At 45.0% G+C, this 12,111-nt stretch overlaps 1 protein-coding gene across 5 annotated transcripts; it reads left to right on the top strand.

Moving 5' to 3' along the window:
- Positions 1–673: 673 nt before the first annotated feature.
- Positions 674–12,049, top strand: prdm15 (PR domain containing 15). 5 transcript variants are annotated; one of them, XM_038709106.1, is made up of 24 exons: positions 674–787; positions 1,376–1,415; positions 1,525–1,618; positions 1,836–1,989; positions 2,121–2,273; positions 2,409–2,517; positions 2,624–2,680; positions 2,785–2,994; positions 3,940–4,158; positions 4,251–4,345; positions 4,428–4,515; positions 4,685–4,852; positions 5,118–5,212; positions 5,331–5,462; positions 6,291–6,431; positions 6,701–6,864; positions 7,354–7,433; positions 8,248–8,367; positions 8,452–8,583; positions 8,783–8,866; positions 9,328–9,503; positions 9,608–9,688; positions 10,095–10,316; positions 10,956–12,049. In XM_038709106.1, the coding sequence occupies exons 1-24, from the start codon at positions 689–691 to the stop codon at positions 11,490–11,492; spliced, it is 3,450 nt and encodes a 1,149-aa protein (XP_038565034.1). In that variant the 5' UTR covers positions 674–688; the 3' UTR covers positions 11,493–12,049. The 5 variants fall into 5 exon arrangements, with proteins under 5 accessions (XP_038565034.1, XP_038565032.1, XP_038565031.1 ...); XM_038709104.1 differs by having other exon boundaries at positions 2,597–2,680; positions 4,251–4,342; XM_038709103.1 differs by having other exon boundaries at positions 2,597–2,680.
- Positions 12,050–12,111: the final 62 nt, after the last annotated feature.

Here is a 12,111-nt window from a genome sequence, read left to right as displayed (position 1 = left end):
AGCAAAATAAATAAGTTCTTTTGCAGATTAGCTTCTAGCATGGTGCATGCAGTAAAAATCATGAAGTCATTTGAGTCTGGTATTGATTCCTCAAAAAGTCTCGTAAAAAGTGAAACGGCCAGTGTAGTAGGGATATTAACATATTTAATATTAAGATAATATTTTAATTTTATTAAGATTAAATTACAAACAGAAATGGATTTATAAGAGTAAAGGTAAAGTGTTTAGCAGTTTAACCAGCAAAGTAGTTAAAATCATCTCCACCTCCAACAGCTATCTGAAAAATGTTGCTTTCACATTAATATACATTTTGCTGACTTTTACTTAGTATATTGAATGCAACACTTTAACTTCTGTTTTTTTTACGTCGTTGTATAATTAATCTTAAGTAAAATACCTGAAGACTTCCCCTACATAAGCTGCTGTATAGTAAAAGCTGTAGAATAATGCTGTAAATAAAAATGTACTACTCAGATCTGTATGTGGGGTTACCTGGGTTTAATTTACACCATTACTACCAATAATAACATCTAATGGGAATTAAAGGGGATACATTTTTTAAATTCAAGTACTTGAATTTGCCTTTTATGCCTCCTTTGTTTAACGACCTACAGTAAAACCAATAATCGTCTAATTAATGTTTGATTGAGTTGTTTACATCCATTCTGATGAGCCTACATTGCCCATAATGCACTGGGCGCGGTTCGTTTCCGGTCTTGCGCCGTTTCTGGAGCGGATTGGAACCCGGAGTCAGGATCCGATAAATGAAGGGTCTTTTGCAGAGAAGGTAACGTGTTTTCCCATAAATGTGCACCAATTTCACTCAAAATGGCGACGCAGGGTTGTAGTCGAGCTGCAGCTGGTGCGGTCGCCTCGCTCGGGGCTCTCTTGCGCCGCCTCCTCCGCTGACTGCATGGCGTTGAAGAGCATCGACTCCGGTTTGGTGGCTTGAGTCTCCGGTCCATCCGCCATGCCGACTGTTCTTTGTTACATTTTGCTGAAGAGGGGCCGCTCAGATCGGAGTTAAAACCCGGCTAGAGTTTGGGAACGACTCAAATCCTGGATCCCTTCTCCTGCCCGGACTGCATATGTTAATAATGCCTGCTCCAACTGTATCGCTTAAACCAGTTAATGTAGTCATAATAACGCCGCTGTGTAGCCAGGAGGTCTGATGCATTCCTATGCGTCCCACGTTAAACGCGTATGCAGGCTTGGAAGTTCAATTACATTCTAACACACTCTTAAAAGTAGTTCCTTTATATAAATGTACGTTTCCTCTTCTGCAGGACCTGATCTCGGGTCAGGTCTCCCCCCTGCCCTGATCATTGTTTCCTGTTAATAGCATGACAGAAGCTGTCTTTTCCTCTCTTTGCAGGTTGGCATAATGGCTGAGCAGACGCCAGATGAGTTCATCTGTGAGTATGAATCCAGCTCTCACCTGTACTGGCAAACTGTGAGACTTTGCTGTGACAGGTGTGTGTGTGTGTGTGTGTGTGTGTGTGTGTGTGTGTGTGTGTCTCGCAGGGTGTGAGGACTGTGGCCAGTACCATGACTCCGAGTGTCCTGAGCTGGGACCGCTGGTGACCGTCCCGGACTCCTTTGTCCTCAGCCGGGCCCGGTGAGTGACAACACGGAGCGTCTGCAGTCAAACCAGTGATTTCATTCATGTTATAAATATTATAGGCCTTGAAGAGAGTGTGTGCGAGTAATAGTGACTTTCTGGCACTTGAAGTTCCATCACGCACATGCTAGATTATTAGAACACGAGGTGAAGTACTTTTAATTTTGGATTATTGTTGTGTGATTGCCATTCCGTCCTTCTCGTCCTGGATCAGGTCGTCTTTGCCAAACAGCTTGGAGATCAGACATGTGGCTGACGGGGAGGAGGGCGTGTTCGTTCTGCGCCGGCTGGTCAAGAGGACCCGTTTTGGGCCCTTTGAAGCTAAAAGGGTCCCCCATCTGGAGAAGGAAGGAGCGTTCCCTCTGAAGGTGCTGACCGAGTTTGCACGCAGAGAGGACGCACCTGATGCTCTGTTGCGCTGTAAATCGACGGACGTGATAGTTGTCTTTGCTATTTCTTAGATTCCTTTCTTGTTAATCCTTGATCCTTCAATGGGCAGATCTTCCAGAAGGATGGCGTGGTGGTGTGTTTTGACTCCAGCAGCGAGGAAGACTGCAACTGGATGATGCTGGTACGACCTGCCACTGACCACAAACACCAGAATCTGACGGCCTACCAGCAGGACGATGGCGTGTACTTCAACACCTCCCAGGTACTTGGTAGACCTGAGCTTTTAGGGGCCGCTGCTGTTTGCCCAAGATTTCAGGGATTCATTTCCTCAGCTCATTCAGTTCTAATAGGAGATTGGTGTACTCTTCCTTTTGGCCCCTGTTTGTTTGTTTCCCAGGATGTGCTGCCAGGAACAGAGCTGAGGGTCTGGTACGGAGCTTTCTATGCCAAGAAGATGGAGAAGTCCACACTTAAGCCTCCACTTGAGCCACCGCCACCTCCATCAGGTAGGTGACTCTGCAGCACCGATGCTGTTGTAGGGTGCCTTGGCAACAGTAACTTGTAGTTTTTCTCTCTTTTGCTGAGATGTGATGTCTTCGTCTGCTAAAACAGAGACCTCAGAGAAAACTGGCGCCCCCATGCCCCCAGTGGCTGAAGAACACAATGCAGGTAAGCTCAAAACACAGTCAGTACATCTTAGAAATGTTCTTATTTCATTAAGAGGGAAGCTGACCCCCACGCTCTCATTCCCGACTTCCTTCTGTCGATCGCAGGCAATATGCTGAGTCACCTCGATGAGGTGAAGACGGCAACGGTGCTCCCAGTCGACCCGCACCCGCCCCAGGACGAGAGTCCGGTCGGCCCCGACGAAGAGGAGCGTGACCCCCTGGCAGCTCGACCGGGCCCCAAGAGAGGGCAGGGCCGAGGGAGGAGAGCTAAGGGACGCAGGCCTGGAGCTACGGCAACAGCGAGCAAAAACAAAGGTGAGAAATGAAAAGAAAGTCTGGCTTGAGCAGAAAAATCCAGCCTACAACACAAGAACAGCTCAAAGGTACTGTGGTTATTTGTGATATGCATATGTAAGTATACAATCAGTTGCCCGATTTTTATTGGGCCAATATTTGGTATTTTGAGAGAAGCGGCACATCGGCGGATACCTGCACTCTCGAGGCAGGCAAACAAAAAATGTCTGTGGACACATCTGCAGGCAGCCATGTCAGTGTGGCTGCTGTGGAACGACGTTGGCGCGCCGCCTGGTGAGTTTTGGGAAGGTGGTGAAAAGGTTTAGAGCCCCTAAATTCACCATTCTCTCTTCTAAATGTCAACGTGTTTCTCCCGTCACAAAGGACAGCAGATATAAACTAACACCGTTACTGGCTAGCGTTGAAAGTACAGTATATTGTTATACTATATAAAATAATGCAACTCTCCCTTAAACACCAGTCACGTTTTGAAATCTACAGCATAGCCCAATCTATGATTTGATATCTGCACTATATATTGGCCATCGGCCGCCCTGCTCTCTAAATATCGGCGTTGGAAAAACCCATATCGGTCGACCGCTACTTTAGTATATCACTAAGATATACCTAAAATTTGTGATGTACTTTCTGGACCCAATTTGAGGAGTAACCGCTTGATATCATGTTAAGACACATCTTCAGTAAACATTAGTCTTTTTACGTCTTTTTAACCGGGGGAAGCGGCGTGGCTGCGGTTTACTTTGGTTTATAACTGAATACCTACAAAACTAAGTCCCATCAGACTCCGCTGTACTTTGTGTACAGCTGAGTCTGTGCTAACTATGTCACTATGTATTGTTACAAGATTTATATTCATCTCAAACATCAGTATCATTATTGGGCTCAGAAGTTGGTGCTGCGTCTGCTGTAGATTTCCCTTTGACATTGGATTCCTGATGTGTGCAGAAGTGAAGCCCCCGGTGCAGAGCTCAGAGCCGGTGGCCTCCGAGGCGGCGGAGGTGGCGTCAGCAGCGGAGAGCAGCAGCAGCCTGCTGAGCGCGCCAGACAGCGGGGCTGTCCTGAAGAGACACAAAGCCAGAGAGCACAAGAGGGTGTACCGCTGCTCCCTCTGCAACAAGGTCTTCCAGAACAGCAGCAACCTCAACAGACACATCCGATCTCACGGTACAGTGTTGGGTTCAGCGTCTCTTTCTGAGAAATCACAAAAATCGAAAAAAGTTATAAATTTGGGCATGCCTTCTTGTGTGTTCTCACAGGTGATAAGCTGTTCAAATGTGATGAATGTGACAAGTTGTTCAGTCGCAAGGAGAGTCTAAAGCAGCACATCTCTTATAAGCACAGCAAGAACGTAGTGAGTAACGCATCAAAGTGTTACCGCAGAACCCTGTCAGTTCAGATGTTTTATATGTCCTCTTTTCGCGTGCTCCCAACAGCCTGACCACGAGTACAAATATAAATGCAACACGTGTGAGAAATCCTTTCGCCTGGAAAATGCCTTAAAGTTCCATAACTGCCGGACAGGTAGGATTGTCTTTTATTATTTACTTTTGTTTAGAATAATGCTTCCCCCCCCCCTTTATCTTTCATATTATTATTTTTTTTCCTTTTTAAAAAAAAAAGTTAATTTCTGATTTCTGATAACATTTCAGCCGGGTTAGATTTAATTCATTCCGTCCCCTTCTCTCTCCAGACGACAAGACGTTCCAGTGCGATATCTGCTCGCGGTTCTTCTCCACCAACAGCAACCTTTCCAAGCACAAGAAGAAGCACGGCGAGAAGCTCTACTCCTGTGAGATCTGCAACAAGATGTTCTACCGCAAAGACGTTATGCAGGAGCACCACAGGAGGCACGGTGTGGGTGAGGGAGCAAGGCTGCATTTTGGATTGTGTTTAGTTTCAAGTGTTTTTGGTAAGGGCAGTGTAGGAGAAAATTGTCACTTAATATGGAATGTTTACTTCTTGAATTTTCTTAAGAAAAAAACTGAAGTGGATCAAATATAATAGAGAACGGCACAGAGGCCCGACTTGCATCAAACCTACCTTTTAGTTCCATGTTACCGTATTTGTTCTGTTGGGCCTTTTAAGCTCTTTGCTGAAGTTAAACCACAATGCATCCTGGACAGGACCAAAGCACATGAAAAGAGAGGAGCTGGAGGCCAATGGAGAAGAAGGGACCAAGTACAGGAAGGAGCCGTCCCCCTGTCCCATCTGCGGCAAGGTGAGCGAAGATTAACTGCCCTTTACTGCAGCCGGTCAAATAACTGCACATAAATCCCGTCCAGAAGTGCTTCGCCGGTTACATGGACGTGTGTGTGTGTGTGTGTGTGCGTGTGCAGGTGTTCTCCTGTAGGAGTAACATGAACAAGCACCTGTTGACTCACGGCGACAAGAAGTACACCTGTGAGATCTGCGCTCGCAAGTTCTTCCGCGTGGACGTCCTCCGAGATCACATTCACGTTCACTTCAAGGTGAGACGGCGCAGAGCGGAGGCGTCTGGATTCCCACGCCTAACACTTCTCTATCGCTCCCATTTAACATTTCTCGTCGTTTTATTTTCTCACCGATGTAGGTGTCACCATGAAGTGATAAGGCACTGGCAAATGTATATTTGAGGGGTGTCAAATCAACACAAGTAAAAAAATATAACCGCTTTTATCCTTAAATGGAGCAAGTGCAAATCTCAGCACCTTCAGTGTTTGTACTTATTTGTGCAGACAAAGTAGATAAATTAGAAAACCTTTTCTAGAATGTGGCATGATGTCAGGTACTGCTCTGTTTTCTACCAGTTACTCAGTCCATATATCCGCTAATGCAGCAGTTTGTACTCGTTTCTCTTTGATGCAGCAAACAACCAAACATCCAGAAAAAGGTGTCAAACTATTTGCGCAGTCTGAATCTCTGGTATCTAGTCCTCCTCTTATGCACAAAAAGTCTTACAAGCCTCGGCCTGCGTATGCACTGAATTAAAGACCCTTTCGTTGTCCAGAAGTTCAGCTGAGTTGTAGCTCACTCTTCAGCTCCCACGACACTCGACAGCCAGTGAGAATGCAATGTAACGTGCCCTTCTAGCGAATGGAGCCGTTCCTTGTAAAAACAAAGGGGTTTTGTTTTTAGCCACGCTAGCAGTATCCCCGCAGATGAAACTAAAATGCACCATGTTGGATTAAAAAAAAAAAGCGGTCAGATGTCATTATGGTTATTACATAGCACCTCGGTTCACACGTGTTTCATTAAACCCGCTCTGGATCTTAGCTGTCGCTGAGTTGACGCGTTACAGAGAGCTGTTTTTGTTCCAGGACATTGCCTTAATGGATGAGCAGGAGAGAGAGGGCTTCATCAAGAAGATCGGCATTTCAGCGGGCGACAGCGACGAGTCGGACGACGATGAAGAGGAAGATGGTCCTGAGCACCACAAGTATAACTGCAAGAAATGTCAAGTGAGTAAGATCTGGCCCGCAGACTTCAACACAGGCTGTTAAGTCTGTATCTGAACCCACTTATTGACTTGTAGTAATATCCAAACCGTTCAGAGAGCTGGTGTGGTACAAAGTACCGTTTTAGAAAACAAAATGTCTTGTCTTTGCCCGGTTATCTTGAGCGGAGTGTTCAGTGAACATGCTCAAGGCTGTTTATGAATCTATGGCGACAGAGAGTTTTTCACTCGGTCTCACTCCAGTTCACGCGCGCCCTACTTCTGTGTCTCTAGCTGTCATTTGCAAAGGGCCGAGAGTACCTGAAGCACATCATGGAGCAGCACAAGGAGAGAGGCTACGGCTGCGGGATCTGTAACCGACGCTTCGCGCTGAAGGCCACGTACAATGCTCACCTGGTCATCCACAGAGAGCAGCTGCCCGACCCTGCGGTGCAGAAGTAAGGACCGCAGGAAGCGGCACCAAGACGTTCCACCTCTCATTTGTGGTTGCGGTTTGTATGTCTCCGTAGCCTTGCCCAGTCGAGGCTGAGATAATGGATAAGAATGGAGACGAGAATGTGACCTGAGGTCTGTTGTATACTGATTATACAAAATATTACAGACACTATTTTAGAGTGTGCTGATGAGGAAGCCATTAACTTTTTTTTTTATTATTCCCTTAACATGTATACTGATCGCAAAAGAGGAGATGGAGATAAAGAGACGTTTTAATGCAGCTGCAACTGAATATCAAGAATCTGTTTCAAATCCATGTACATTAGGGACTATTGAGAAGGTTCAGGTCTGGATCTATAAGAGCTTAAGTTACTGCGGCTAAAAGCAAATTGTCTGATTTGAAGCATAAAAGGTCATTTCAAAGTGAAATTCAAATATAAAAGAAGCCGTAAAAACTGTAATCATTTCAAATCTGCCCATCTCTCCTAAAGGTACATCCATCCATGTGAAATTTGTGGCCGAATCTTCAATAGTATTGGGAACCTGGAACGGCACAAGATCATCCACACTGGTGAGCAACAGCCTGGGTTCTCTGTATGTAATGTTTGTGTCGTGTCCTGGGGATTGATGTTCTTGTGTGGTTTAAAGTGTTCCTACATGGAGCACAGTGGTAGTGTGGGACTTAGACAGGTGTTCACTCAGCTCAACCTGCATGAGATACTCGCAAATACCTGTATGTGAACAGATAGACGAGAGTGTCGGTGTTCCAGGGATATAAGAAGCACGTCGACAGGACGTGCAGAGCCTTAGAAATGTCAAAACATTTATTGACTAACCAGAAAAGCTAGTATTAATGAATTTGTCACACATGTTGTTCTTTCTCTTGCTTATCTTTGGCATAAACATGTTTTGAGTACATAATGTTATAAGTATAAGGTTCCCATGGGGTTAGTGAGTGAGCTGGAAGCTACACCTTGAGGCCTGTTTCTTAGCTGATACTTTTACAATGTTCCAAATTTGCACCATTAAAAAGTCATGCTGAATTGGCTATTAGCTGGCACTCTTGAATACTTTTAAATTCTTTAACACTTTTAAAACTGAAGAAAATGTGAAGATTATGGGGCAAGATTTGAACTTAAAATGAGCGTCTTTTTTTAATGATTTTTGTTAAGCACATTAATGGACATTTATCCTATCTGTGTGTTCAGAGTTATGACTGAGAAGGAGCAGTGTGATATTTCGACATTAGAAACAACTCTTGACATATTTGCTGTGACGTGTAACAGAAAAATAATCTGCACAAGATGATAATATCACACAGACAAGCATTTTTTCTTCATTCACTTCAATCGAGTGTCTGCATTTGTGTTTGTTTGATCGTCCAGGGGTAAAGAGCCACAGCTGTGACAAGTGTAACAAATCATTTGCGAGGAAGGACATGTTGAAGGAGCACCTCAGGGTCCACGATGACATCCGAGACTTCCTGTGTGCAGAATGCGGCAAAGGTCAAACGCCATTACTTTTTCTTTCTCCTCACAATGTTGAAAATACAATACGTATTCATATTGACAAAATGTTTGCCTGGGCAGGCATGAAGACCAAGCACGCTCTGAGGCACCACATGAAGCTTCACAAGGGCATCAAAGAGTACGAGTGTAAAGCGTGCAATCGCAAGTTTGCCCAAAAGGTCAACATGCTGAAACACTACAAGAGACATACGGGTGAGTCAAAATGAGTGTGTTTTGAAAGATTCACAAAATGTGTAAGAAAATCAATAAATGGTCTCATAAATGGACACAACTATAGATGTGATTGCTGCATAAATGTGCATTTTTCACCCTGACGTCGACAGTGCAAACTTTACTTTAAGTACATGGTGTTACTGTTTGTTGTAACATTCTCGTGACACTCTGCCTGTAGGTATTAAGGACTTCATGTGTGAGCTGTGTGGAAAGACGTTCAGTGAGCGGACGACTCTAGAAACACACAAGCTCATCCACACAGGTGAGTGTCTCACCAGACTGACGCCCACTCCTCAGTCTGCGACACTGAGTATTGTAAGAAAGTTACAAGCAGAACATGGGAGCCTGTCATTTGCCCTGCCCCCCACTGTGTACTGAGCCAGAATGCTGCCAGAATAAAAACATGTTTGGGGGGGTGGGGGGGGGTTGTTGGGAAGATAGAGGGGAAAATGAAATCAGCCCAGAGACTGACAAAAGATAGTAAAAAGTTACCAGATAAGTCAAAATATATAAAGAATGTAATGTAAACCTTGATTGGTGTCCCTGGTGTAATGTGGTAAATGGATTTTCTGTGCACGTCTCTATTCTTCATCAAGGACTGGAACAAAGAGTTCTGTCTAAGGGGAGAGGAAATGTTTAGGTCAAAACTGTAAATGTCAGAAGCTCCCACCTGTAGAGTGCAAATTTGGCCGTCTCATCCCGTTTCCCTCTTTCTCACCGCAGTGGGTAAGACGTGGACATGTGCAACGTGCGATAAGAAGTACCTGACAGAGTACATGCTGCAGAAGCATGTGCATCTGACCCACGAGAAGGTGGAGGCCCAGTCGTGTCACCTCTGTGGGACCAAGGTGTCCACGCGGGCTTCCATGAACCGGCATCTGCGACGCAAACACCCCGAGGTTAGACGGGGAAACGATGCGTTTCACCACCCGGGCCAGTTTCTGTTATTGTATCCTAAATGTCGACTTGATGAAAAGTCATTGTTCTCCTTCACGCCTTTTAGGTGGTGTCTGTAAGAATCGATGAGTTTGATGACTTTCAGGAAACCTCGATGATTCATGATTCGTCTATCAGCATCGTGCAGGTTAGATCACAATAAAGTAAAGTGCACAGAGCAAGTCATTTGATTTACATATCCCATCTATGCATCAGATGGTAAAATGATGATGTTGCCTGGCACTACTGTACATCACGTTCCCTATACTTTCTTGTGGTGCCCTTTTAGCACGTTTGATTGTACACTAAATATAGTAGAACTGTCACTGTGAAAATATCAAGAGTTCCTGTTTACTCACAGTGTGAGCTCTGAATCAGACATCTACATACTGCATAGTGTTTCTGCATTAAATATCTATCCTAGCATCACCATGATTCACTTTGCTCCTGGTGTTACACGCATCCTGTGTGACATGCTTGTGTTTGCAGAAAGACGAAATGAATACAGTCTAGATGTAAAGTGTACCCTGTCGCTGTCCATATGTTCTCCTCAGCCCACTTTGTCTCTGGAAAAAGACGCAGCGCATCCGGAGAGGCCGAGCCGACCTTCCAGACACCCCAAGAAGAAGCAGAGAGTTCAGGCTGAGCCGGAGCTTTCTGAGTCCGACGAATATGTTGATTTCCCCGAGGCGAGGCACGAGCCCATGGCGGAATTCAACACCGTCATCGTCGGTGAGGAGACCGAGACGAGCTCAGCTGTGCAGAGTATCCAGCAGGTACATATGAAGATTTTCATAAGTTGTTTTTTTTATTGTCATAATAAGAGGTCGTTTATTTTTATTTTTTATTTTTTTAAGACCACAAGAAATGGGTAGGGGGATAAAAAATGCCCAGAGACAGCAGCTGACCACACCTTGCTGATGGCAAGCAGAATAAAAAAACAAAAACAAATGATGTACATCTGTGGTAGAATAATGCCATCACCGTTCTGTATAAATAGGAGCTTGCTTTTATTTTTGGTAAAATGTAAAAACCTAAATGGGATTAAAAAGTAATAAAACTCATCAATAGACAGATAATGTCATAACATCAGCAGTTATCCATCAATTATGACTTTATAAGGGTTGTTATATATTGGATCTGAATATTGATCAGTAAATAATAACACACTCTGTAGGGCCTTTTGATTAACATTTTAATATCTGAAAGGAGTATTGTTCTAAGTCAAGTATTTTTTCACCAGTCAGTATTAATTCAGGAATAGGTTACATCCCATATTAAGTCATGATTGACAGTATGTGACGTTCATCACACCGCTTCCAAACTCAAAAATATCTGAAAGGAAATGTTGTTGCTCAGAAGTGTTTGTGTGTATATATGTTGTTGTTCTAATTGACCTGCTGCTGCTGTTTCAGGTGGTGGTCTTGGCCGACTCCAGCGTTCCATCGGTCTCCTCACCCAACAGCTCAGTGGGACTGACCAACATCACCGTCACGCCCATCACCAGCCACGCCCCCGCCCAGTTCACCAGCCTGCAGCCCGTAGCCGTGGGCCACCTGACAGCCAGCGACCGGCCACTCACCCTGGACAACTCCATCCTCACCGTCACCTTCGACACCGTCAGCGGCTCCGCCATGCTCCACAACCGGCCAGCCGAACTCGTCCCAGAGACGGTGGGCCCTGGCGGAGGCGCAGCGCCCCAGTCAGTCGCCCACTTCATCAACGTCACCACTCTGGTCAACCCCATGGGCCACCAGCTGGAGGCCCCGACTCTGGCTTGGAGGCCTGTACCGGCAGCTGAGGCAAGCCAGGTCACCGCCATGGCGGAGGGGGCTCAGGGGGAGAGTCAGGAGGCCCAGAATCAAGGCCCCGAGCCAGGCCGGCCCAACCAGAGCCAGCCGCCCACGCCGCAGCAGCAGAGCAGCTCCGGACAGCAGATGTTCAGCTACTAGAGCAGAGACTGGAGGTGCTGGTCACCTCACATTGTTATATATTAGAGTAGATTTTATCAAGCTGTACAAAGCTTTGATCACCCAGATGCCTCTCCAGCCCAATGGAAGTGAATGAAATTGTAATGATTTTTCTTTTTTTATACGGACAAAGCAAAGTAGCTGTTCATTTTTACCATAATATTTAAAAAGAAAAGCAAAATGGTACATTTAGCCAAAATCACTGACACTCCTCTGGAAGATTTACATTTCAAACCAAAGCAATGTTGAATATTCAAATGCCTTACCAGCCTTTTAAAAACATGCATGTTTTCAAGATAAATGGCACTGGCCAAATGTAATATGAAAATGTACCAACCTGAAAAAGAAGACCTATTCGGTGCAGTCTGCAGTTTTAAGAGAAAGCACTTCTGCCAGGTTATGTGATAAGTAATGGTTGGCTCACTCCTGAAATGTTATTTTTGAATGCTGTAAACTGTAATTATTGTTGGACTATCTGGGGGGGGAAGAAATACTGGAGTTTTTGTACTGTTATTTTTAAACACAATACCTCTTTGAAATGGTTGTACTTTTTGTCTTCATATACATTTTGTTTGTGTGCTCAACTGTGATAATTGCCCAG

This window comes from Micropterus salmoides, unplaced genomic scaffold (assembly GCF_014851395.1).
Source record: "Micropterus salmoides isolate LMB-PRFRI ecotype aquatic unplaced genomic scaffold, ASM1485139v1 Ms_hic_scaffold_9, whole genome shotgun sequence".
NCBI classification, from domain to species: domain Eukaryota; kingdom Metazoa; phylum Chordata; class Actinopteri; order Centrarchiformes; family Centrarchidae; genus Micropterus; species Micropterus salmoides.
Note: the sequence above shows the minus strand (reverse complement) of the source record. Positions and strands in the feature narration are given on the sequence as shown.